Consider the following 27,818-nt stretch of genomic DNA (forward strand, 5'->3'; position numbering starts at 1 on the left):
ATTGAGTTTATTTTGTAAAAGAATTTTAAAATTTAAATTAATTGATTGTTAATAGGTAAATTATTAGTATTAGTAGGTAATTTATATTATTAAATAATTTGTATTTTACAATTTAATAGATTAATTAATATAATTTACACAATTCTAAAATATTTCATAATAGATGTTACTATTTATGTTATTTATATTTATATAAGAAGTATTTACTTTCCCTACTGTTGCACTCACTGGAGTTGGAATAGTAAATTTAACCCCTACACTATCCAACGCTATCCCTACTGTTACACTCTCTGGAGTTGGAATAGTGAATTTTACCCATACGCTATCCAATGCTTACCCTACTGTTACACTCACTGGAGTTGGAATAGTAATTTAAACCCTTACGCTATCCAACGCTTTCCCTACTGTTGCACTCACTGGAGTGGGAATAGTAATTTTTACCCTTACGCTATCCAACTTTTTCACTACTGTTGCACTCTCTGGAGTGGTAATAGTAATTTTTACCCCTATGCTATCCAATGCTTTCCCTACTGTTGCACTCTCTGGAGTTGGAATAGTAATTTTTACCCCTACGCTATCCAACGCTTTCCCTACTGTTGCACTCATTGGAGTTGGAATAGTAAATTTAACCCCTACGCTATCCAAAGCTTTCCCTACTGTTACACACTCTGGAGTTGGAATAGTAAATTTTACCCCTACGCTATCCAACGCTTACCCTACTGTTACACTCACTGGAGTTGGAATAGTAATTTAAACCCCTACGCTATCCAACGCTTTCCCTATTATTGCACTCACTGGAGTTGGAATAGTAATTTTAACCTCTACTCTATCCAACGCTTTCCCTACTGTTACACTCTCTGGAGTTGGAATAGTAAGTTTAACCCCTACGCTATCCAACGCTTTCCCTACTGTTGCACGCGCTGGAGTAGGAATAGTAATTTAAACCCCTATGCTATCTAACGCTTTCCCTACTGTTACACTCTCTGGAGTTGGAATAGTAAATTTTACCCCTACGCTATCCAACGCTTACCCTACTGTTACACTCTCTGGAGTTGGAATAGTAAATTTTACCCCTACGCTATCCAACGCTTACCCTACTGTTTCACTCATTGGAGTTGGAATAGTAATTTTTACCCTTACGCTATCCAACGCTTTCCCTACTGTTGCACTCACTGGAGTCGTTAGAGTACAATTAACCCTTTCGCTATCCTACGGTAAAAATATTGTATATGTTTTGTTAATAATATGTAGATATATATATATATAAGTATTAATAAATTTTTTTTAAGTTACATTAATTATTTCTTAATTTTTTGTGTTTATTTAAGTATGTTAAATATGTTTATAATAATTTAATTTACTGTTATATTACTTTTAAGTTACTTTTAACATACTTAAAAAATTCGATATTTTGACATTCTATATTTTTTACACTCGATATTTTGGAGTCGATATTTTTGTACTTACCTGTTTGAAGATTGGAAGTCGATATTCTGTCAGTCGATTTTTATCCTCGATATTTTGTCTGTCGATGTTCTGTCACTGATCCGGTTAATGTATGGTTAGAGAGTGTTAATATTAAAGCGCCCATGAAACCCCTTTTGGACTTCCCAAGGGGGCGCTGGTGAGAAAAGGGGGGCGTGTTGGGCTTTTAACGGAAAGACATGCACCTGGCCCCCAGGGGCATGTAAGTTCAAAGACGCATGTGCATACTGTGGCCACCCTTCCCACCCCGAGTTTAAATGCATTAAGAAATCCAAAGAGAAGGGGAGGGAGTCCAAGCCCCCACCCGAGCAGTACGTTACCCATGCCGTTGGATATTGGGAGGCTGATTTTCTGGCTGAATCAGTATCCTGACAGGAAGGCAGCCAGGACACTGTTTGAGGGGTTTTCCAGAGTTTTCTGCGTTCCAGCACACGGGGTTCCCCCAGTGACTATTGCAATAATCTTTTGTCAGCATGTAAGCACCCCTAATTAGTGTCACTAAAGGTTTATAAGGAAAGGGCATTGGGGCGGGTGGCTGGCCCATTCTCTGCTCCTCCATTGCCGGGATTTGTGTGTTCACCCCTGGGCGTCGTTCCTAAAAAGGAGCCTGGCCAGTTGAGGATGATTCATAACTTATCAGCGCCAAGGGGGGTGTCAGTGAATGATGCTATTGATCCATCCCTGTGTTCAGTGACTTATTCTTCCTTTGACTCAGCACTCCAGAGGCTGCGCGACTTAGGGCCCAATGCCTTCATGGCTAAGACTGACATTGTGTCAGCTTTCTGGCTCTTGCCAGTGCACCCTAAAGATTATCATTTACTAGGTTTTTAGCTGAACTCCCAGTTTTATTATGACAGGTGTATGCCAATGGGTTGTGCGGTCTCATGCAAGTATTTTGAGATGTTCAGCTCCATGCTGTAGTAGCTGTTTATCTTCAGAACAGGGCATAAGGACATGGTACATTACTTAGATGACTTTATGATCATGGGGCCCCCAGCTTCATGTAAGTGTGGGCAGGCCTTGAGCAAGCTAGTTGAGATGTTTGAGGAGCTGGGGGTCCCGTTGGCTCCCTTGTAAGACGGTGGGTCCAGCTATTAGCATGTCTTTCTTGGGCATTGAGATAGACACAGTGGAGGGCGAATGCAGGTTGCCAGCTGACAAGGTGTGAGCTTTCTCACAAGCAATAAATTCTGCTCTTGCTGGTCCCAAAGTCACACTGCATCAGCTCCAGGTTTTAGTGGGCCAGTTAAACTTTGCTCTGAGGATCATCCCAATGGGGCGCCCGTTCTCAAGGTCAATAGCACGCGCTATGGCAGGGTTGACGCAGAAGCACCATCATGTCCGGCTAAAGGCTGACGTGAAGGAGGACTTGAGGATATGGCGCACTTTCCTGAGCGAATTCAATGGTAAAGTGATTTGGCCAGAGCCTGCTATATCTAGCACAGATTTGGGCCTGCTCACTGATTCAGCTGGAAGCATTGGATTTGGAGCCGTGTTGGGGCCTCACTGGTGCAGGGGTGATTGGCCGACATCTTGGCATGATTTAGGCTTGACTAAAAACATAGCCTTTCTGGAGCTATTCCCGATCATAGTGGCAGTAGACGTCTGGGCTGAATTCTTTAAGAACAAGTGAGTGATTTTTTGGTCAGACAACATGGTGGTGCTAGAGGCTATTAATGGGCAGGGAGCTACTTGCAAACATGTTTTGAGGTTATTGAAGCATTTAGTTCTGGCTTGTTTAAAGCTCAATCTGCTCTTCAGAGCGGCACATATTCCAGGTGTAGAGAATCTAGCTGCTGATGCTTTGTCTCGCTTCAAGTTGCAGGATTTCCGAAGTTATCACCCTCAGGCGGAGGAGCGGATGACTGTGCTCCCGACATCTCTCTGGAGGATTGGAGCCCCTGTGAAAAAGCAGTTTTTCTCTCGTAATTGCCAAACACTGCTCGGCGTTATCCGCCTCTAATTCACTTAGTTATCAGCTATTCAAATAAAGAGGCAGGCACTGGAAACTGGAAAGCAAGGAACAGTTTTATTTCTCCAGGGGAGAACACGTCAGTTCGGACAAACGAAATGTCTTCTCGAGGTGCTCTAACTGCATCTCTCGTAGCATGGCCTTTTATACATGTGTTCGACTCTTTATTACAGGGTAAACATTCCTGATATCAGTTTATTACATCCCCGGAATCCCCGCTTCCAGCTAGTTCCCACACATACCCAACAGCAAATGTCCCCCACCCCGGTCTCACCAGGTGATTGCTATCGCGCAGCTGGGCATTCCGGCAGGATCTGAAATATGCGTAATCAGTCAGATCTAAGGGGGTCGTGGCATGGGTTGGTTATTGCCTGGACCGGATCGAACAGCCAGGTGCAGGGGAGGAGGTTATTGATGGGGCCTGTTTGTGCGTGGGGGGTGAAAGGGCATGTGGGTTTGGCACGGGAAGTGGCTCCGGGGCTTGGTCATGCTGAGGATGCTTTATGACTCTAGCATGTGTGCTTGGGGGTTGTCAGGGTGCGGGGGATGATAGCGAGGTCAGGGTGACGCATAGGTGATCGGCAATGTACGGAATGGCTGTGGTATCTAAAATGGTTGCCGTTTACGCGCTCGAAGAGGCCTAAGTTACACAAGATAGCGTTGGTTATGTCCACATCGTAATCTAACTTTCAACAGTCCTCCCTTTGAACATGTCCAAGCCAGCTTGTCAATCAAGGGTAATGTCCATAATGTCTTGTACCTCTCTATCGTACATTGCTCTCATATTTTCAGATGGAGTATCAAAAGTCTTAGGGCATAAAGAGTTCAAACAAAGAGAACACAGGGGCGGTATGCATTGTATTCCCAAACAGCAGCCACATATCACAAAAACTAGGACCAGGAGGACCATCAATATTTTCCAACCCCATTCCTTTAATATGCCCCAAAACCAGCTTCCAAGTGTCCAAGTCTCATGTTCTTGATGGATCTCTGATGCCAGCCTGTGAAGATGATCAATCACCTCATAGACAGAAGTTGAACTGTCAGGGACAAAAGTGAAGCAGATGGCACCGATGATGCGGCATGCTCCTCCACGATCCGCTAATACTACGTCTAACACGAGGCAGTTCTGCAAAGCCACCATGCGGACCGCCTGCAGCTCAGCCATGGTGTTGGTGAGGAGGTCAGCTGTGATGTTCACCACTGTTTCTATTGCTTGGGTCAGGTGTCGAATGGCTCAACTGTTTGCCATCGGACCCCATAGAGGGGTGAGTCCTTTTGCTGCATCGAGGAACTGTGATGCAGCGGAGTCTGCTTGCTCTGTGTCTTTGGAGCGCCTTTCTCTGTGATGGCTTGCCGGCGCAGTGTATGTCGGAGGTAGAACAAAGGCGATGTACCATGTGCCCCCCAGCCTTTTGGGAGCCAGGTGTAGGCCTTTGTACCACAGATGAAGTACATGTTTGGCGATGCAACAAATGAAGGAGGGTTGGTGGTTTTCAGAGTCCTTTTTATAGGGCAAGAGCTGTGGCCCATGATTTTCGTCCCATGGCCTTTGATGCAGACAAGGCCTGAGACATTTACCACAGACAGGGCCACAGTCAGAGTTGCGGCAGTTCGTTTCCTCAGATGTGAGAAGGTGGGTCTGGCTGGGTTGTTGAACACTTGTATTTCAATTCGTTCTTTGTCAGGAATGTTCATTAGAAAGGTTGCATTTGAGGTCAGAGGGCAAAAGGGAGCAGACGTTTTTCCAGTTTTGTTCAGCCAGAATTCGTTGTAGAACTGTTTGATCGTTCCATCGGAAGTGGCATTGTCTTTGTAGCTCTCTTGCAGGAGCATTAGCCAGGCGAGGCAGGACCCATGAACAGAGAAGGGTGAAGGGATGAAAGGAATGGAATGTTCAGTTGCATGTGGTAACAGCCCACAGATCCAACAATTCGTGGCTTTGGCGGCAAGATTGTGTTGGTGCAATAGCTGTACAAAAGAGTTGTTCCAGAATTCCTTGCGTCGTTCTCGGAGTGAAGGACCGGGTTTTAGAACCCAGCGGCGTCAGGGAAAACGCCCAATGCCTTCGAGTTCCCCTGCCTTGGCAAACAGACCCTCCTTTTGCCCTTACATAGGCAACAGACCCAAACCAATGTCAATCTGAATCTGGATCTATACTCATCAGATCATCGATATGTTGCTGTAGCATCATCCTATTACTTAGTGCCTCTCTCTGGACAGATCTCCATACAGACGAAGTAACACAGAGGCCACAAATAGCAGGAGCACACTGTACACTGAGACAGAACAGAAAAAGGATAGCTAAGACCATCCCAATGACCATCAAAATCTTCCAACCCCAAGTGGATATCAATCCCCATAACCATCCCATCAACGACCAATCTCCTTTGTCCAAATGGACAGAATCGGAGATCTTATGTAACTTGGAAATGGCCTGGAAGACTGACGGAGCGTTGTCTGGAATGAAAACGCAGCAGCTCGATTGAATCAGTTTACATACTCCACCTCGATCTGCTAGTATGACATCAAGGGCAACTCTATTTTGAAGCGTCATAAGTCGATCCGACTGGAGCTCAGCAGTCAAGTTACTAAGGGCACCAGCAGTTTCGACTATGGTGGACTCAACCACTCTCGTCAACTGGCGGATATTCCTGCTATTAGCCATCGGTCCCCAGAACGGCAGAAAACCCTTAAAGAAATCTCCCAACTCTTGCCCTGCAGTGTCTTCTTGACTAAAGACACCTCTAGCAACTCTCGTCTTATGGTAATCTGCCGCAGCTGTAAAAGTGGGAGGCAACAGGAAAGAAACAAAACATGTGCCCGAAAAATCAGGGGGCAACCATGTATATGCTTTGTCATAGCAAACAAAATAAGTACCCTTAGCGGCTAAAAATGCTGGGGAAGACTGAGACATAAATACATAGGTGTCAGTACAAACGCTCTTTCCTAGCTGAGCTCTCGGATTCTTGCCATTACCCTGCAGACAATAGCGACCCTGATGGGGCACTATCCAAATTGGTGGAGAACTTTTCGCTCGATGGTTAACACTCAGACTAACTCCATATCCAGTAATATCCCAACCACTATATGGTTGTCTCTCATCCATCGGAATAGTTTCAATGGCATTAGTCCCTTTGACCATGTCGACTATGCCTCTAGCAACAGCACTATTCTTCGGATTGTCCTTCGGTGAACGTAGGGGATAGACACTATGGGCATAAATAAACATCGTTCTGTAAGCCCAAATCGAACCATTCAAACTAAAAGGTAAAACCAAGTACGGAATACCCTTATCAGTCGTATGGGGCATTAGACCACAGATCCAACAATTTGTCGTGTTCATCACTAACTGGTGTTGGTGCAAAAGTTGAATAAAGGAATTATTGGCAAAATTCCAGTCGTCTAGCTACCTCATGTTCAGGCAAAGGATGAAAAGAATGAGAAGAAATAGGAGGTGTAGGTTGCACAGTGGGAACAAACGTCACTTTAAAAGAGAATGTCACATAACCAATTATGAATATCATTAAACTCAATAGCAAAAACAACACAGTATTAGAAAACATTTCTTTGAGATCAGCTTGCATATCTTTTTTTTAAAAGCCATTGTCCTTGCAGGTCTCTCCAACTTGAAGAAATCCATCCTAACTAAATATGCTGCTCGCGATGGTAGGGTGTTCTATGCTAAGGAATGCCTCTGTCAACCCAGGGCAACTCCCTTAGGCCAACCAGAACCTTCGACCTAGTGTCTCAGGCTTGCACTCCAAAGACTTAGGCAACCGCGACCCTAAAGCTGAACCCGGATGGCGGTTCAAAAAACAAAAATGAGTAGATTCTCGGTGGAGAGTTATCCTGCAAACAGAAAAATCATAAAAAAATGTATTTGTGCTTTATTTGTCCATGACTCTCGGTCGCAAATTATAGCGGCTTCTTCCAGGCAATTCTTGATCTTTAAACAACAAATCAGGCTCAATAGTGTTCAATCGATTCGAAGGAGGCACAGCTTCTTGTAAAAGATCGTCACTTTCTCTCTCAGAGTTCGTACCAATCAGACGAGCATCGCTGAATGGCAAAAATCGTGGAACAGTTTCTGTTTCAGAGTCTGGAAGTCTCTCCTGGACCCACTGATCGTACGGTAAGGGCAAAGGTGCTCGCTTACAGTGTACGCCGTGGATCCAGTTTCTCTTGCCTTGCACTCGAACTGCAGAACGTGTAGACAGAAGCACTAGATAGGGTCCTGTCCAGCGGGGCTGATCGTTCTTGCTCCGCTGAAAATTCTTGATGAAGATCCAACTTCCAGGTTCAATAGCGTGACCTGGATCCTCAGAAGCTTGTGGTCGGCTTTCATGTACCTGTTGGTGTAAAACACGCAATTTAGTCGTCAGTTCGCGCAAGTAGTCAAGCAACACAGGGTACTCAATTTCACTGAACCTAGTTGGCCTTGGTACGCCCCAAATATTCGCTGGGCGGCCAAAGACCACCTCATATGGACTCAGACCCATTCTCGAATGCACCGTCATTCTTGTGGACAAAAGCGCTAAAGGCAAAGCATCTGGCCATTGTAAACCAGTGCTCGCTTGGATTTTAGCTAATTTTAGCTTCAAAGTGCTGTTATAGCACTCGACTAAACCAGCTGATTGGGGGTGATTTGCAGCATGGAACTTCTGCCGGATCCCTAGTCCCTCACACACTCTCTTCATAACTTGACCCACAAATTCACTCCCATTGTCACTCCAGATAATTCTCGACATTCCAAACCTCGGGAAAAATTCTTTTATCAGGACTTTCGCTGTGGACAAGGCAGTATTGTCCTTAAGGGGATAAGCTTCTACCCATCTAGAAAAGGAGCAAACAACTACTAAGACATATTTCAAGTTGTTGCATCTCTCCATGTGGATAAAATCTAGCTGCAAAGCCTCGAACGATATGTAGGAGGAGCAAAATGACCAGCTGGTTTTGGAGTTCCCTTACCAGGATTGTACATCAAGCACACCATACAGTTCTTAACCAAGTTCTCTGCACATTTTGGAATTCCCGCATTCTGCCAAACCGGAGCCAACAACTTGCAAATCCCTTTCACGCTGATATGTGCCATTCCATGAGCCATTGTAACAACCGGAAGCACATACGCGTTAGGCAACAACCATCTCTGATGCTCAGATAAATCAGTCCAACAACCATTCAAATCCAATCTACCCTTACTTTCTCTCCATTCATTCAACTCTTTCTCTGTAGCTTCAGCTTGAATGGTTTTCACACTCTTAATCGTATCTTCGCACATACTCTTCTCTGGAACCCATCTCGCCGGACCTGCAACATGCATTCGACTCATCACATTTCTCGCAGTTTCTTTCGCAACTTCATCCGCAAACGCATTTCCGCGACCAACATCATCCGTAACTTTCTTATGCGCACTACATTTCACGATCGCTACTTGTAACGGCAGAGGAAGTGATTCAAGAAGTTCATTCACCAACTGCCCATACGAAGTCAAGAACCCACGTTCACGCCACAAACGTCCAAAGCTATGAGCCACGCCAAAGGCATATTGGCTGTTAGTATACACATTCCCTTGTTTACCTTTCGCCAACACACATGCTCTCGTTAATGCAATCAATTCTGCTGCTTGTGCTGAATTATGTGGAATACGTGCAGCTTCAACAATCGTATGCAAAGTCGTAACAGCATATGCCGCAGTCGTATCACCATTCGGCAACTTAAAGCACGAACCATCAACCCACAAAGTACTATCACACTCAGAGGAGTATCTCGTAAATCTACTCTCCTTTTCGTTTCTTCTTCAGTTCTCAGAAAACAATCATGCTGTTCTTCACTATCTGTCCCAACTGAAATTGGCAACAACGTGGCTGGATTCAACGTGTTGCATCGTTTAATGTGCACATGACTCGCTAACAACGTCAACTCGTAACCCGACAACCGAGCACTAGTTAAATGCTGTGTCATGGTACTGTTCAATAAGGTATCCACTGCATGTGGAACCATTACTACTAACGTATTCTCCATAACTAAACCAGCAGACTGTTGAATTGAAACAGCCGCTGCTGCTGTAGCTCTCAAGCAACTCGGCAACGCTCTAGCTACCGGATCTAAGGTCGATGAAAAGTAAGCACATGGACGCTGCTTATCGCCAAACAGCTGAGTCAAGACCGACAATGCACATCCATCTCTCTCGTGAACATACAATGTGAAAGGCTTACTGTAGTCGGGAGTACCCAACACAGGAGCCGAACACAACGCATTGCGTAATTCAAAAAAGCTCTTTTGACATTCGTCAGTCCAAGGAATAGGATTTGGAGTATCCTTAACAGTAAGAGCTATCAAAGGCTTCGCTAACAAAGAAAAATTAGGAATCCACTGTCTACAGTACGACGTGATACCCAAAAACGCACGTACTTCTCTCTGTGTTGTAGGCACACTCATTTTCGCAATAGCTTGAATTCTCTCTGGGTTCAGTTTCCTTCCCTCCTTTGATAAGAGGTGACCTAAGTATGTTACTTCTTGTCGACAATATTGCAACTTGGAGAGAGAAACTTTGTGATGAAAATCAGACAAATGGCGTAGGAATGACAAAGTGGCTTCCCTACAAATCTCTTCAGTATCAGCGGCCACTAGCAAGTCATCAACATACTGAATAAGGGCTGCACCATCAGGTAAAACCAACAAATCAAGTTGTGTCTTCAAAGCTTGACTATAGATCGATGGACTCTCACAATAGCCTTGAGGAGCGCGCTTAAAGCGGAAACTTCGTCCTCCTAAAGAGAATCCAAAGATATCCCTACTCTCCATGGCAATCGGGATACTGAAGAAAGCATTCTTCAAGTCGATCACCGAAAACCATGTCGCAGTAGCCGGAATCAGGGGCAACAAGGCGGTGATATCAGGCACAACAGGAAATTGTGGAACAACAATCTTGTTCACTTCGCGAAGATCGATCACAAACCTATATACAGGTGGCTGTGAAGAATCTGTCCTCTTCAAAACAGTCAAAACAGGACTATTACACACATTACCTCTTGTTTCCTCGATCACACCCTTTTCGATCAGATCGTAAATGATCGCTAAAAGTGCACGCTCACCATCACTCGAGATACGATACTGTGGAATGCGCGGTAACTTAGCATTCGCCTTCAGTGTCACAACATATGGGGGAATTTCCAGTAGGCCCACATCATTCGGACCGGTAGACCACAATGAATCTGGTAAAGAAGACAATTCAGATGGAAGACTATCTTTCGGCATGTACATCGGAGAGATCACTCTCTCACCCAAAGTAAGATGTACTCCTAACGGAGAACAATACAGCGTCGCATACAATCTCTTCAATAAATCCAATCCCAACAAATTCTCATTACAACCTGTAGTCAAAAGAAGGGGTGCTTCGAACTTACGCGGTCCAACAGAAAGAGACAATGGAGCAGAAATCCGATTTGTATCGGGGGCGCCAGAAAAACCTACAGAAACATTGGCAAAGCCAGACAAAGGTGCGCCAGGGAGTTTAGAGTGCATAATAGAACTCTTTGTAGCACCAGTATCTAGCAGAAAAGGTTCTGACACACATGATGCAATCACTTCAACATAGGGTCCACTCTGATCTACTGGAACTGAAACAACTCCCTCTCTTTGTCCATGGCTGTCCTAACAATCATCACCATTCCCTCCATCACCTTCAACATAGTTATCATCCATATAGTACTGTGCTGTCCTACCAGATGAACCTTGCTGCTGATCAAAACTATTCATCGAGTTCTGTGGAGTTCTGTGGAGGCAAAGAACGCACATTCTGTCCGCGACCTCTACCTCTAGGCGCTTGTTGAGCACCTCGACCTCGTACACTAGAAGCACCATTCGTACGCTGTAACAAAACCAGACAACTGTTCTTGTAATGGCCCTCTTCTTTACAATATGCACACTGATTAGGCCCATACGGGAAACGCTGTTGAGAAGACTCGTTCCTTTGCGAGTTTCTCGAATATTGCCGAGGTTGCTGATAATCGCGCTGATTACTATTACGGGGTGGATAAGCTTGCTGTACTTTAGCCTTCAATTCCTTAGTCTTCTTATCCGCTTTCTCTAACTCATCCTTGCGCCTATTTTCATAGTACTGGGCCATAGCTACAATCTGTGCTGACGTGGAAACTGCCCAAGCACTCTTGGAATCCTTCAACTTAGTGCACAACTCGGGAAGCAAATTATGCACGAACTTGTCAATGAACAATCTCTGGCCACCCTCGGTAGCCATATCCTGACCACTATGATCTACAAAAGTCTCTTCAAACCGCGTGAAAAAGTCAGACACAGCCTCATCTTTCTTCTGCTTACATGCAGACAACTTGTCCCAATTAACACGCACTTTGGGCATCAAAGTCTTCATATAGTTAATAATTCTACCAGGGAGTTGAGCAATTAGATCTTCAGGCTTAGCACCTCCAACTTGTCTATCATTTGCAGCAACAATATTAACCCATATATCACCCAATTCATTATCATGATCCGTATGTCGAATCACATTCCAAATAGGCTGTGGAACAACATTGCCAAAGAACATGTCTATGTCTGCTAAATTCATGAACCAGCTACAATATTCTGCGTAGCATTAGCCTGAACTGCTTCCTTCCACACCGGAGGAACCTCACGCATCGGATACTGACGCGCTTTTCTCCTAACTGACGAATCAGGCTCAAACAATCGCTCAGAAAGAGCATTATTACGGAACGACAACAACGTCGGAACTGCTCTCTCAATGTCATGGAGACTCACAATAGTCCCTTTCGCAAACTCGGAACGCACTCGATACAATTCTTCAGGAGCTTTACCTACTTCGTCAATCTATTGTTCATGGAGGAACACACACATCATTTCAAAGACGTACCGTTGCTTTGGTGCTTGCCTTTGCAATAAAACATCCATAATACCTTCAAGATCATACTGGGAGGTATACGTAACCCATCTACGTGCCATGTGATCCAAAACTGTACGCTCGTCTATACCAGGCAACTGACTACGTGATTGTCTACGCTCATTCACAGGAGACATACCCAATTGTCCCAATAAAGGAGAAAAGAAACCAGAAACTGCAGCAGTCATTCGTTGTCTAGTAGAAGGAGAAGATGGAGGAATAAGGGAAGACGGAACAACAGTAGAAGAATCCAAAATCGGAACAGAAACAGTATTATAGACAGGCGTAGGAGTAGCAGACAAAGGGGAAGGCAAAGTTGGCGGCCCCTGAGGAGGCTGCGCCAAAGAAACAGTAGCCAACGGAAGAGGAGCTGGCTGTGGAGGAATTACAGGTGGCACAACAACCGGAGGTTGCACAGCCACAACTGTTGGCGGTGGTGCCGTAGCACTCTGTGCATAAGGGGGTGGTGAACTCAATAGATGCAACATTAAAGGATCTTTCGCAAGTTCTTTCTTGTCTTCCTGCTCTTTAGGCGGCAAAACTGGGTAGCATCTATCTACCGCTAACTTCTTCACCCTATAGAAAAGGGGGTGGTGATGAACAGAGTGTCTGAGTTAAACAGACCACTCTTACCCAGTCCAAAGATCAGGGCTTGATCCATCACCGTTATTTATCTCACTGCCCCATCCCAGCTCAGAACCTGGCTATATGCAAATCAGTCTGTCCCTGGCCCAGTGCATCATGGGAACAGGGCAGACTAAACTACCAAGCCAATTCTTCACCAGAAAGGAGACAAGCTACCGGGGACCGGTTTCTGGCATTTCAGCCTTCTTCGGCCCGGCTTGCTTGAATCCTGATGGAGCAGTGAGAAAGGGACTCATGTCTGAGTATACCCTGCCACACCTATAGTGGCCAAAAACGATTTAGAAAAGGGGGTGGTGATGAACAGAGTGTCTGAGTTAAACAGACCACCCCTTGTTGTAAATATTTTTGTCCACCCTAAGCGTGGAAGGGTATTCTCAGATGTGAGACCCTTGCTCATTGCACCATCAGGATTCAAGCAAACCGGGCCGAAGACGGCTGTAATGCCAGAAACCGGTCCCCGGGAGCTTGTTTCCTTCCCAGTGTAAGAATTGGCTTTTGTAGTTTGGTTTGCCCTGTTCCCATCATGCACTGGGACAGGAACAGACTAATTTGCATACAGCCAGGTTCTGAAACTGGGATGGTGCAGTGAGCTAAAAAACGGTGTTGGATCTAGCCCTGATCTCTTGACTGGGTGAGAGCTTTCTGCTTAATTCAGAGACTCTGTCCCTCACCACCCCTTGTTGTAAATATTTTTGTCCACCCTAAGCGTGGAAGGGTATTCTCAGATGTGAGACCCTTGCTCATTGCACCATCAGGATTCAAGCAAACCGGGCCGAAGACGGCTGTAATGCCAGAAACCGGTCCCCGGGAGCTTGTTTCCTTCCCAGTGTAAGAATTGGCTTTTGTAGTTTGGTTTGCCCTGTTCCCATCATGCACTGGGACAGGAACAGACTAATTTGCATACAGCCAGGTTCTGAAACTGGGATGGTGCAGTGAGCTAAAAAACGGTGTTGGATCTAGCCCTGATCTCTTGACTGGGTGAGAGCTTTCTGCTTAATTCAGAGACTCTGTCCCTCACCACCCCTTGTTGTAAATATTTTTGTCCACCCTAAGCGTGGAAGGGTATTCTCAGATGTGAGACCCTTGCTCATTGCACCATCAGGATTCAAGCAAACCGGGCCGAAGACGGCTGTAATGCCAGAAACCGGTCCCCGGGAGCTTGTTTCCTTCCCAGTGTAAGAATTGGCTTTTGTAGTTTGGTTTGCCCTGTTCCCATCATGCACTGGGACAGGAACAGACTAATTTGCATACAGCCAGGTTCTGAAACTGGGATGGTGCAGTGAGCTAAAAAACGGTGTTGGATCTAGCCCTGATCTCTTGACTGGGTGAGAGCTTTCTGCTTAATTCAGAGACTCTGTCCCTCACCACCCCTTGTTGTAAATATTTTTGTCCACCCTAAGCGTGGAAGGGTATTCTCAGATGTGAGACCCTTGCTCATTGCACCATCAGGATTCAAGCAAACCGGGCCGAAGACGGCTGTAATGCCAGAAACCGGTCCCCGGGAGCTTGTTTCCTTCCCAGTGTAAGAATTGGCTTTTGTAGTTTGGTTTGCCCTGTTCCCATCATGCACTGGGACAGGAACAGACTAATTTGCATACAGCCAGGTTCTGAAACTGGGATGGTGCAGTGAGCTAAAAAACGGTGTTGGATCTAGCCCTGATCTCTTGACTGGGTGAGAGCTTTCTGCTTAATTCAGAGACTCTGTCCCTCACCACCCCTTGTTGTAAATATTTTTGTCCACCCTAAGCGTGGAAGGGTATTCTCAGATGTGAGACCCTTGCTCATTGCACCATCAGGATTCAAGCAAACCGGGCTGAAGACAGCTGTAATGCCAGAAACCGGTCCCCGGGAGCTTGTTTCCTTCCCAGTGTAAGAATTGGCTTTTGTAGTTTGGTTTGCCCTGTTCCCATCATGCACTGGGACAGGAACAGACTAATTTGCATACAGCCAGGTTCTGAAACTGGGATGGTGCAGTGAGCTAAAAAACGGTGTTGGATCTAGCCCTGATCTCTTGACTGGGTGAGAGCTTTCTGCTTAATTCAGAGACTCTGTCCCTCACCACCCCTTGTTGTAAAACTTCTTCACCCTAAGCATCTGCTCGCTCTCTTGCTCTTCCTCATTATCCCTAAACGCAACGGCAGCTTATATCATTGACATACCACGTTCTCGTTTATTCTTCTTCCCGAATTTAATTTCTTTCTGTTTGGCTTCTTTGCGCCATATGCGGAAAGAGTCAAACATTGCCGGCCGGGCTTTCTTCTTGAATAATTTCACTTCGAGATTGTCTTAAGTCTCAGCTTCAAAACTACCATAACGGGGCCACTGTAGGACACCGTCTTTTCTCATATACTTTACCCAGATCTCATTATAACTAATAGGGCCCACACCATGCTTCACGTACAATTCATATGTAGGAGTTCCAATTGGAGGAACCGGACACGAATCCTCTAACCAGGAATCATTAGAACAACCACAACCAAATATCTTTCCAAGTCTGCTAAGACCAGGCATCTCGCTCACTAGTCTAGCTTCAAACTACAAGGGAAATCTCAAAACGATAGTCTCGCGAATACACGAGTCCCTTGGCTTTGGGGCCTGCAGATACCTAATCAAAGCGATCCACTAGAGGGATACCAAAAACAAACTAAGAACTAGGAGATGCTCCACTCATACTTAACTGAAATGTCAATGGCGTCACCAGAAGACCCGTCAATCGTCTTGCTCTACAAACGTCTAAGGCTCCAAGACAGGGCGACAGTCAGGGCAGCAGTCCTTCGTAGCCGCCGGAAAGCGGGGAACCTCGCAGCAAAGACTTTCGGACCACGCCGACATACAGGGGTCGATGAAGTGTTTGGCCTTCCTCCAGAATTTTCACACGAAGCTCCTCACGATCTTCGGGCTTGGACCGGTACCGCTGAAGTTGCCCCACGTTGGGCGCCAACTGAAGGACCGGGTTTTAGAACCCAGCGGCGTCAGGGAAAACGCCCGATGCCTTCGAGTTCCCCTGTCTTGGCAAACAGAGACACGGGATACTTCTTGTTGACGTCAAAGACCAAAGTTTATTGGCTGCAACCAGGAACAGATATCTACGAAGCACAACACGGGTGGTTCGCTAGAGACTGCACAAATTCAATGAGCGGAGCATGGTCTTTTATGCCAAAAATCAAGCCTCAGGCAACATTCCAAATTAGCATTGGGTTCATACAAAACTGACCAATAGAAATGTGACATTTTGAAAGTAACGTATGACGACAATCCCACTTTCCGTTGTCCAGCCCACCAGAAATGACCAAGCACATTCCAATTTTCTTGTTCGCTCAGGCCGGAGAAACCCATCGTAAAACCCTCAACCCAAATCAGTGATTATGTCGTGAAAGAAGGAACAGAAACAGATTGGAAGCAAGATAGAAAAGGTGGGTGCATTGTACTGTAAACTCGGGCATGTCCTGCTCTTTGATCTTTATCTGACCAGCTGCTTAACAAGGAACTGGCTCAGCGAGGTCAGCCTCGAGCAAGGGAGTCAGTTCGGCCAGGTCATCCAGAAGTCAGCTAAGGTGTACGTGTCTCAAGGACTCGTTCGGCCGCAATCATCGGCCTATGTGAGGGCAACCACACAAAATGGCTGCCGTACACAAAATGGAACCCGAAGGTTAAAACGAAATCCCCGAATACGTAGTGTTCTAACAGATCGATTAATGCGAAAACACTCGTACACACTACACTCGTCATTTGCGGTCTGCTAACACCAAAATTGTCTATTTCCGACGACCTTTATTGAACGGGTTCGGACCCACCGAACCTCACTCACAAACCACGGAACTACAGGAGGTGTGGTGACAGTGATACCAGATAGTGCTCTTTCTTGGTGGTGGGCTGCATGGTGGGTGACATTGTCCTGTGAGCGGGGGCACTCTCTTCAGTGATCCAAACTGTGACCATTAGCAAGAGGCAGATGAGCGATGCAGCGAAAAACAAGATTGTCTTTGAACTGTGCAACTTGGCAGCTTTGGATTCTTTGCGTTGGGTATTCGGTCGTCCAGGATCTTCCATCACCTTCAAGAGGCTCGATGCCTGGCAGGACCACATACTTCGTCTAGCATTTCTCCTGGTAGCCTTTGTAGTGTTAGCTACCGCTCTGAGACTTTTGACTTAGTTAGTGGCCTGCCGTCAAAGCACATTCCTTTAGTCGTAAGTTGTACCCTTCCTTGGATGGCACCGTGGGGTCTGGAAACTCTGTTAGTTCAAGTGTCTCTGTTTCTGGGTAACAACTCAGGGCTGGTCGGGCTTTGGTCAGGAGCTCTTCTTGGGCGTCTACATTTTCGTTTTTTGCCAGTGTTGGTGCTATCTGTTTGCAGTGGTGAGCATGTAGCAAATTATTCTTCCCTTCCACTCGAAGTGCAGTTCGGGTGGTGATCAAGACCAGCCAGGGGCCCGTCCACCTGGGTTCCAGACTCTTCGACCTCTGGAAGTTCTTGATTAGGCCAAATTCTCCAGGTTTGATATCGTGTCCGGGGCCCCTGGATACGTCTGGCATGGCTTGCTGCACCTGTTGGTGGATAACAGTTAGTTCGCTCATTAATTTATGCAAATAGTCAGACATGAGTACGTCCGGGACATCATTAATGGTTGTAGGTTTCGGGGCCGCCCAAATGTTCATTGGCCTGCCGAAGACAACCTCGTATGGAGTCAATTGGTGTCTGGTCGGGGTGGAGCGCATTGATAGCAATGCCAGTGCGAGGGCATCGGGCCATTTCAACCTAGTCGTTGCGACTATTTTTGCTAATTTTAGTTTCAGCGTAGTGTTGTGTCTTTCCACCAGGCCCGCTGATTGGGGGTGAAAAACGGCATGGAAATTTTGTTTTATCCCCAACCCTTTCAGTATGTTTTGGACGACCTCTGCTATGAAGTGGGGGCCATTGTCTCTCCATAAAACTCTACAAAGGCCATATCTAGAAAAGAATTCCTTCAGCAACACCTTCGCAGTAGCTGTGGCGGTATTGTCACGAGTTGGGTATGCTTCTACCCTTTTGCTGAAGGCGCATACAATAACTAGGACGTATTTCAGACCATGGCACCTTTCTAGCTGAATGTAATCTATTTGGCGTATTTCAAAGGGGTGGTCGGGGACTCCAAACCCTCCCCGTGGTACTACTGTCCCTTTCCCTGGGTTGTGTTGTAGGCATACCATGCATTGTTGTACTATGCGTTTTGCTGAATCTGCTATCTTGCCGTTATGCCATACCCTAGTAATCAGTTCGGTCATGGGAGCGGATCCTATGTGTGTGGGTAAGTGTGCCATGGTCAATATGGGGATCAGATAGGCATTAGGTAGTAGCCATTTGTCTTTGTCCTTTGTCCTCCAGCAGCCTTCATCGTCTTTTAGTCCCAGCCGAGCCCACTCAGTCAGTTCGTGTGGTGTACTCATCAGTTGGATGTCCCTTATAGTGGCCCTAGCATCTGTCCATTTCTCAGCTTGTGACCTGGTCACATACATTTGTGTTGCGGTTCTGTCTTCGGCTGTGGCTCGGGCAGTAACGTCAGCTAGTGCGTTTCCCTGTCCAATAATGTCCGTTACTTTCTTATGTGCTTGGCATTTAATTACTGCTAGCTGCTTGGGGAGGAGGACTGCTTCAGTCAAGGCGGAGACTAGATCTCCATGTAGGATGGGTGTGACGTGCGAGGTCAGGAATCCTGTGGTTCCGTAGTTCGAGGGTCTGTGGTTCGTAGATTCTGAACCCGTTCAATAAAGGTTGTCGGATGTAGACGATTTTGGTGTCAGCGAACCGCAAATCACGAATGCGGTGTGTACGAGTGTTTTCGCAATAATCGATCAATGAGAACACTACGTATTCAGGGATTTCGTTTGAACCCTCAGGTTCCATTTTGTGTACTGCAGACATTTTGTGTGGTTGCCCTCACATAGGCCGATGACTGCGGCCGAACGAGTCCTTGGGACACGTACACCTTAGCTGACTCTTGTTTGACCTGGCCGAACTGACTCCCTTGCCCGAGGCTGACCTCGCTGAGCCAGTTCCTTGTTAAGCAGCTGGCCAGATAAAGATCAAAGAGCAGGACATTGCTGAGTTTATGGTACACTGCACCCACCCTTCTATCTTGCTTCTCATCTGTTTCTGCTCCTTCCTTTATGGCTTAATCACTGATTTGGGTTGAGGTTTTATGATGGGTTTGTCCGGCCTGATCGAACAGGATGTTGGAATGTGCTTGGTCATTTTTGGTGGGCTGGACAACGGAAAGTGGGATTGTCGTCATGCGCTACTTTTGAAATGTCACATTCTGATTGGTCAGTTTGTATGTAATCGATGCTAGCCTGGAATGTGATTTTTGGCATAAAAGCCCATGCTCCGCTCATTGAATTTGTGCAGTCTCTAGCGAACCACCCGTGTTGTGCTTCATAGACCTCTGTTCCTGGTTGCAGCCAATAAACTTTGGTCTTTGACGTCATCAAGAAGTGTCCTGTGTCTCTGTTTGCCAAGGCAGGGGAATCCGAAGAATTCAAGCGTTATCCCTGGCGTTGCTGGGTTCTAAAACCTGGTTCTTCAGTTGGCACCCTACGTGGGGCGACTTCAGCGGTACCGGTCCAAGTCTGAAGATCGTGAGGAGCTTTGTGTGAAAATTCTGGAGGAAGGCCTACCACTTCATCGATCCCTGTATGTCGTCGTGGTCCGAAAGTCTTTGCTGGGAGGTTCCCCGCTTTTCGACGGCTACGAAGGACTGCTGCCCTGACTGTCGCACTGTCTTGGAGCCATAGACGATTTGTAGAGCGAGACAATAGACGGGTCTTCTGGTGACGCCATTGACATTTCAGTTAAGTATGAGTGGAGCGTCTCACAGTCCTTAGTTTTGTTTGGGTATCCTTCGGGATCGCTTTGATTTGGTACCTGCAGGCCCCAAAGCCGAGGGACTCGTGTTTTCACGAGACTATCGTTTTTGAGATTTCCCTTGAAGTTTGAAGCTAGACTAGTGAGCGAAGATGCCTGGTCTTAGCAGACTTGGAAAGATATTTGGTTTTGGTTGTACTAGGGATTCCCGATTGGAGGATTCGTGTCCGTTCCTCCGATTGGATCTCCGACCTATGAGCTCTACGTAAAACATGGAGTGGGCCCCATCGCGTATAATGAAATATGGGTTAAATACACGAGAAAAGACGGTGTCCTACAGTGGCCCCATTATGGTAGCTTTGAAACAGAGATTTTAGACAATCTCGAAGTTAAACTGTTCAAGAAGAAAGCCCGGCCGTTGATGTTTGACTCTTTCCGCATATGGCGAAAAGAAGCCAAACAGAAAGAAATTAAGTTAGCGAAGAAGAATAAACGAGAACGAGGTATGTCAATGGTGCAAGCTGCTATACAGTTTAGGGATAATGAGGAAGAACAAGAGAGCGAACAGATGCTTAGGATCCGTAAATTAGCAAGAAGAGAAGAAAGATCTTGTGAAAAATCCTTTAATGTCGCATCTATTGAGTTCGCCACCCCCTTATGCACAGAATGCTACGGCATCACCACCACCACCAGTTGTAGTTGCGCAACCTCCGGTTGCTTTGCCACCTGCGATTCCTCCACAGCCAGCTCCTCTTCCGTTGGCTACTATTCCTTTGGTGGAGCCTTCTCAAGGGCCGGCGACTTTTCTACCTTCTTCGTCTGCTACTCCTACGCCTGTCTTGCGTACTTCTCCTGTTCCGATGTGGTATTGGGTTCCCAAGGCCTACATGCTCCGAAGATAACCCACTTACACCGAAAGAACTGTTGGCACGGAAACTGAAAAATGCAAAGAACAAGTTTATTAAGACCCCATGGGGTGGTGGTACATTCCTACAGCACCCTTCGGTAATGCAAGAAGTATCACACCGAATATCGGTGTGACTTACTCTTTTATACAGTTTACAGGTAATAAAACAATGGGCGGCACAAAGTTACAAGCGTTATGTACATATAAGGTCATCTTTGGAACACAGCCAGCTCATTGGAGGGGTTACAACTCCGCTGGTCAGTTTAGGCGGCACATTCCAGAGGGGTGACTGGTCAATGGGGACTGCGCATGTACAGGCTTGACCAGTACTAAAAATAGCCTGTTGCTGGGCAAACTCAAGTGGTTAATGGCACGGACAACGGACTAAAGGCCATGCTGGCCACGAGGCCGCTTATGATCTAAGATGGCCGCCGTAACACACAAAATTGCGTTTCCGAATATGGCCAATTTAAACGGGAAACGTGTAGCACAGCTAAGCGCTAACTCGGCCATCGTCAAATTACGACAGACGACCCTTTTAGCGTTTAGCTGAAGCTACCTCATAGTGAACATAATCTGGGTGTTCATCTTCGATATCGATCAACATTATTTGGGTTACTTCTTTATGAAGCATCATTTTGTCATGAGCAAGAGCTCGTCTTGATGGTATACAAGCCGATAGGCACATAGAACACAAAGCTGGACCACATTGAATGCATAGGCATACGCCAAACAGTATCCCCACAATAATACATAAAATCGTTAGCAATTTCCAACCCCAAGTGGTAAGCATTGACCAGAACCACCCTGAAAGAGTCCAAGTCCCATTATCCGGGTGTATTTCCGCAGCAATCTTATGCAGTTTCGAAATGGCATCATAAACGGATGGTGAATTGTCAGGTACATAAACACAACAGCTGCTTCCGATGATTCTACATGCCCCCCCACGATCAGCTAGAACTACGTCTAGAACCATCCTGTTCTGTAGCGTGACAATCCTAGAAATCTGAAGTTTCTCAGTAATATTGCCCAATGCAATAGCAGTAAGCATGGGCGAATTTTGCGAATCTGGCGTTCGCGAATTTGCGTATTTGCGAACTCGCAATCCGCAAAATCCGCGAATTCTTGCGAATTTGCGGATTTTTTTTTTTTTTGTGTTCGCAAGGATTTCTGCCAGTTCGCGAGGGTTTCGTACCAGTTCGCAATTGCGAACTTACATTTCGTCGCGCAACGGTCGCGAATTATGTTGTTTCTACGTCTGGTTCATCATCACAGGTTCCCAGCACCCTCTGTTTCACCACTGCAACCCTCTGTTACATCAATGCCACCCTCTGGTTCATCATTACTGTAGATTATGGGGGGGAAAAGCAAGCACACCAGCCCTGCTTCAACTGAGATGAATTAATTTGGGGTTAGTTTATTAATGTGTCACTGTTTTAAAATTCCAGTCTGGCACCTGCTTCCTTATCTGTAATTTTGCTTTCTGTTGCAGTGCATTTTTTTTCCCCAGTACCTTCTTTGTGGCCTACTTGTAGCTATTGTATGAGCCTGCTGTGAGGGTCAGAGCAGGGTCATACAATTGTTGCAACTAGCAACTGAATTCTGGAGGGGCCCCAGTCAGGAAGCACTACCGGGAATTGTTACTAATGATGAGTTTGAACTCTTGCCCCTGCCGAGTGCTTTCACTTTTGAAAAACTCGTTTTTCTGCAATTTCGCGGGGTTCGCGGGGTGCGAACACGCGCAAGATCGGATTCGGAAGCCGCAAATTCGTGCGAATATGCTATTTGTTTTTTTTGCGGCGTGTTAGTTGGCAAGGTTTTGTGCGTTTTTGCGATCCGCTCGTAGCGCAAGACGCGAAGTTACCCTCGCGGTCGTGCAAGGGCGCAGCCATCTTGTTTGCCTGACGTATTTCCGTTTCCGGGCGCGAAGTGTAATCTCGCAAAGTCCGCGGCTTGCCAGTACAGTCTCGCGCGTGTTCGCAAGGAAAATCTCGCGCGAACTTACCCGCGCGGTCGTGAACGGGCGCGGCCATCTTGTTTCTCATTCATTGCTATGGTTCTGGGCATGGTCTTTGTATCCTCTGTCAATCTCTGCCATCCTTTGCTTGTTTGAAGTTTTTTTTAATCTATTTTACTTATTATCTATCCCTCTATTTTTCTAGCCCTATATTTTTGTGTTTACTGCTACTTTTGGTTAATTTTAAACTACTTTTGTAAACTCTTTTCTTTTCTTCTCTTCCCTATTCTATTTTCTTTATTCCTTTCCGCCCAGACCATGGTGAAGGGAGCCGGGAAGCATCCCGAGAAGGGGAAGGGTCCCGCACCCCGTGTCCGGCTCCCGTGCGGGCGTTTGAGGGGGGAGCTAGTGATGCCACGGGAGATCTTTACCCCGGAGGAGGTGGCCCAACTCATTTTTTATGTTCAGCGCCGCCTCCCCAGGACCATCATGGGAGACGGCAAGATCAGTGCCGGGTACGGGGCCCGGGAGCGCCGGAAGCGGTGGGAGAAGGTGTGCCAGGCCATTTACCACCACTCTCGGGTCTGGCGCACCTACAACCAGGCCACCCACCGCTGGACGGATGTCCTGACCCGTGAGCGAGATCTGCTCGACCTCCTTGGCCTTGAGATCCCCGGGCTTGGTGAGTAGTAGTAGCTATGTCTTTACTACTATGTTTTCTCCTGCTGTGTTATTATATTGCAAATTTTTGTTTTTTACCAAGAGCAATAATGCTGCTCATTACATTGTAGGTACATTTTATTTCAAAATCTTCTGTGCATTTCAGGTACACTGCTCTCCTTCTCAGTAGTGTTGCTACTATGCTTATTTGTTTTAGATTTTGTGTTCATTTCATTGGCCTGTGAAATTATGTATGAGTGTAGTTGAAAGAACTGCGCAATGCTACACACTAAGGTTCAGATTTTTAATTACCGGCGCATCCCTGCAAAGTTGCAGGGATGCGCCAGTAATTGTGCGTCACGCCACCATCACCCATGGTGCGCCGTATTTACAATGCGGCGCGCCATGGGCCCAAAACGTCACCAAAGCGTTACGCATCTGTGCCGTAAAGGTGGCGCATTGCTGGAGTTGCGTCGCAACGATGGTGCAGCTCCATCAATTCTCTGGGGTGCCCTATCTCCCCAATGCTGCGTCAAGCCGTACGTCTGCTTCAAGCAGGCGCAGGGTTTGAGTCACGCATCATTGTCCTCAAAGTGACTGATTGAAATCTTGTAGATTTCCCTCAGCCACTTTTAGGATGCGTTCCTGCGCAGGAACGCCCTCCCTTGCGCCGGAACACCCCTATTGGCGCAGGGCTTTACAACGTGATGCATCTCCCAGATGCGTCACGTTGTTAATATACGCCGCACCATTGCGCCTCTTTTGTGCTGTCGCTGCGTCACAAAAGTCACCCAACAATGGAGCAAAAGAGCCGCAAGGGCCTTATAAATCAGCCCCTACAGACTCAAGTCCAGTCCTTCCTTTGTACACATGGCGATAAGAAGAAATAGTGGTGGTGGATTAATAGTTTGAGTATTTTAATGACTGGTGAATGTAGTAGGAAACTTTAGTGTTGTCGCTGATCTTCAATCACGATGGACTTTGGCTGTCACTTTGCGTGCTGCGGACTGCTGCCTGCCAATCCTAGGCAAACCTTTTTAGTACTTTGTTTAGTGAGTTACATAGGGTAGTTTCCAATTCGACGGTCCGCAAATCAAGCAATACTAAAGTAATGACGTAGTCGACCACATGAGATTGGTCAATAATATATCCCGTGGAGTCGTTCCCTATTTGCTATTTCGCAAAAATATTTTGTTACTTTGTTAGTTCTTTTTTAAATGTTTGATTTGGTTGAGAAATATCATCCATGTTTTCTGTTTTTCTTTCTTTCATGTTGTACATCAGCTTCCCCCAGGGGCAAGAGGAGGACACAGGAGGAGGAGGAGGAGGGTGCTGTTGTCGATGCAGGCCAGGACCGGGCAGTCGAGGGCTCCTTTGCTGGCCCCAGTAAGTTTTAATTTTAATATAGAGTACTTATTTTTTCCTAGCGTTCCTCATTCGATTTTTTCTAAATCGTCTTTGATCTTCTTGTAGACAGGATCTAAATTCTTATCCTGCCTCGACTATGACTCCGTGTGGTATTACTAGATTATTCTTATTAGTCTGTCTGTGTAGCTAACTAAGATTGCACATTTGGCATTTCCATTGGACTCCCATTCTAGTCAGCAATAGCTCTATGCACTGAGTGTAGTCCTCTGGGATTGTCCATAATGTCTTTTCAAGTATTCTAAATGTTTATGCTTTGACCATTGCCAACAATAAAAAGGTGAATGACCACCACCAAGAAATAATAAGATACTACTTTACTTTTGGTTTGGATAGGAGGACAATCCATTCTACTACTGTTGCAGGGACAAATCTGCACAAACAGAACTATGGACACTAAATAATGCATCGCTTAGCTCATCAATTATAATAGGTGCTGTAACTGTTAGACTTTCCACATACCTCAGTGATAACAGACTTTGTAGTTGAACCCCCAATCTCCTTACTGACTAGATAGTGTGGCAGAGTCATTTAGCTCCCAAAGTCACCGATGGCAGAGGCACGGACTCATGCTTGCAAAAATTCGAAAACCTTTAGCTCATCCACTCTAGTCTGGAGGACCAAAAACCACAGAGTCTATTTAAGTATAAAAGCTTTATTAAAAGTAAACACATTTATTAAATTCAAGTTTGTCATAAAAGTGAACGTGTAACTGAAAATGGAAAAGTGCTTAGTGCTGACGATTAATTGGACACATTTCTTGTGGTCGAGCCGAGCTCTCACCTGGTTTGAACTTGATCCTGCTCGTGTTCTTAGAAGTCAAGGTTCTGTCTGTTAGGAGAAAAAGTGGTGCGTGTTAAAAAGTAAAAAGCAAACATTCATCAGTTGTGCCAAAAAGTGCAGCAAGACAACAGCCTTCCCTGGAAAAAGGGACATTTTTACTCTAGAGTACACAGTCAAAAATTATTAAATTGTACACTTTTTTTCACATTTCTTTCTTCCTCCTAGACCAAATATTATATAGTAGTGAGTGGTGTATTCTAACATTATTAAATGTACTTTGTAGGTGGAACATCTGGAGACGGGGCCAGCGCGGAGGTGGTGGCATTGGACGAGGAGGACAACTCTGGGGAGGAGGCGGTGCAAGTGCCGGAAAAGGACATGCCTGTGAGGGTTCAAACGGTGGTGGCGGGCAGAGGTAAGCTATACATTCCTTAGTCATTGAGATTGAAGACTGCAGAGTGTGCTTTCTGCACGGGTGTATTATAAAAAAAGCAGGTAGTAGCCTCCTCTAAATGTACTTCGACTTAGCTGTGAAGTTTTTGGCGAGAAGAATCCCAATCAGATCTGAGGTGAACTTGATGGATGGGATGAACGAAAAGCGAAAGAAGGGTGTAAGTAAGTGTGGAAGCACGAGAAATGTAATGATGACTGGCAAAGAAGAATGATATGTGTTTGCTTGGTCCCCGAGGTGGCTGGGAAGGTAAGAAAATGGTATGGTGCATGGCTGGGTGAATGATGAAGCAAGGATGGGTGGAAGGAGAACAGCCTGGGTGGGTGAGACAGAAACTGTATGTGTGCAATATACTTTGAATGGATGGATGCCTGGATCATTCATGGTACTATCTGACTCTTAGATAGCATATGTGAATCTAGAGAGAGTAGACGGTCACTGGATGAACTAAGTGTTACTTTGAAGAGCATGTAACACCGCACCCGCACGTCCGTTCCAGTGTAGGAAAGGCAAGGAAAAGAAGTTGTAACGTTGTCCAAAGACTACCATGAATAGTAGCAGTAGTTTGTATTGCAACTGCAAGCACAGCATATATCCAGTTATTACGGTGGACACTCCCTACCTCCCTTAATAACTTTAGTTTAGTAGTAGTACGTCATTCATGTGTGGGGGTATCACTGTTCACTCAATAATAAGCAAAGCACCTAAAGTCATCCCATATGTCATCAAATACATCCCATGTGAAGTGATAGATAATCAGATAATTTAGCTTCTTCATTTTCCTTTTCTAATACTCATTTGCACTGTAGGGTGAAAGCTAAATTAATTAAGCAGTAGCCCTTTTAACAGAGTATTCTCAGTGCCACCCGTAATAGAAAAGTAAGAGCTTCACCACCTGCATGTACTGGACCGGTACAGTAACGCAAGTCTGTCTCACTCACCATGGTGTGCGTCTGTTTTTCTCGGGTGCAAGTTCACTGCGCTGGCATTATGCCGGCTTGCATAAGATAACGTACCAATTTTCCTAAACAAGAGAGAAGAAGAAGAATAAGAGTGGTGTACTGTCATAGTCGACTGTAATAGAAGTCCATAGTGCTCGTAGAATTTGTTCCTTAAACTCCCACTAATGTTAGAGCAAGGATGAAGAAGTCGGAGGTTACATAGATACTGTCCTCAATAGTTATGCACTGTGCTTTCAATTTGCTACTTGTACTGTGACAACTTTCTGCTCAATCATTTTGTGTTAATCTTAAGGAGCATTGGTTACAGACTATGTCTTTCTTTTTTCATGTAGTTGCTCCTTCCAAATCCAAGACACCATCAAGGAGGAAGGAGCTGGCTCGAATGGCCCGGCAACGGAGGCTGGATGCCACTGTTGCTGAATATCGGCGGCTGGTGGCCCTGGAGGAGGAGGAGACGCAGTCTGGAACAACAACAACGTCCACTGGGACAGCTGCATCCTCCTCCGTGCGGGCTGCCAGCCAGCGCAGTGCTCCAGCGGTACGGAGCCGGGCTACCAAAGCCAAACACCACCGCCCAGCAGCAAAGAAAGCAGCTGCCCCTCACAGGATTTGCAAGGCACACCGGCGCCGCTTATCCCTCAGACTGTCCTACCTGGAGCAGGAGGTCCATAATTATAAGAACGTGGTGGAGGGCCTCCGCTTCGAACTTGCCACCCTCCGCAAGGAGCATGATGCCCTGGCTGCTAATTCCAACAGCACCCTGCCATAGTGTCCCTTGCCCCTTTTTTAGAGACTTTTGGGGGGTGGGAATTGGG

General features: G+C 46.1%; 1 protein-coding gene across 1 annotated transcript; it reads left to right on the forward strand.

Moving 5' to 3' along the window:
- Window positions 1–2,794: 2,794 nt before the first annotated feature.
- LOC147717082 (uncharacterized) lies at window positions 2,795–27,772 on the forward strand. Its single transcript, XM_086919841.1, has 4 exons — window positions 2,795–2,891; window positions 24,667–24,768; window positions 25,874–26,005; window positions 27,336–27,772. The coding sequence occupies exons 1-4, from the start codon at window positions 2,795–2,797 to the stop codon at window positions 27,770–27,772; spliced, it is 768 nt and encodes a 255-aa protein (XP_086775967.1).
- The last annotated feature ends 46 nt before the right edge of the window (window positions 27,773–27,818 follow it).

The sequence above is a fragment of the Lissotriton vulgaris genome, chromosome 5 (assembly GCF_964263255.1).
Source record: "Lissotriton vulgaris chromosome 5, aLisVul1.2, whole genome shotgun sequence".
Lineage (NCBI taxonomy): Eukaryota > Metazoa > Chordata > Amphibia > Caudata > Salamandridae > Lissotriton > Lissotriton vulgaris.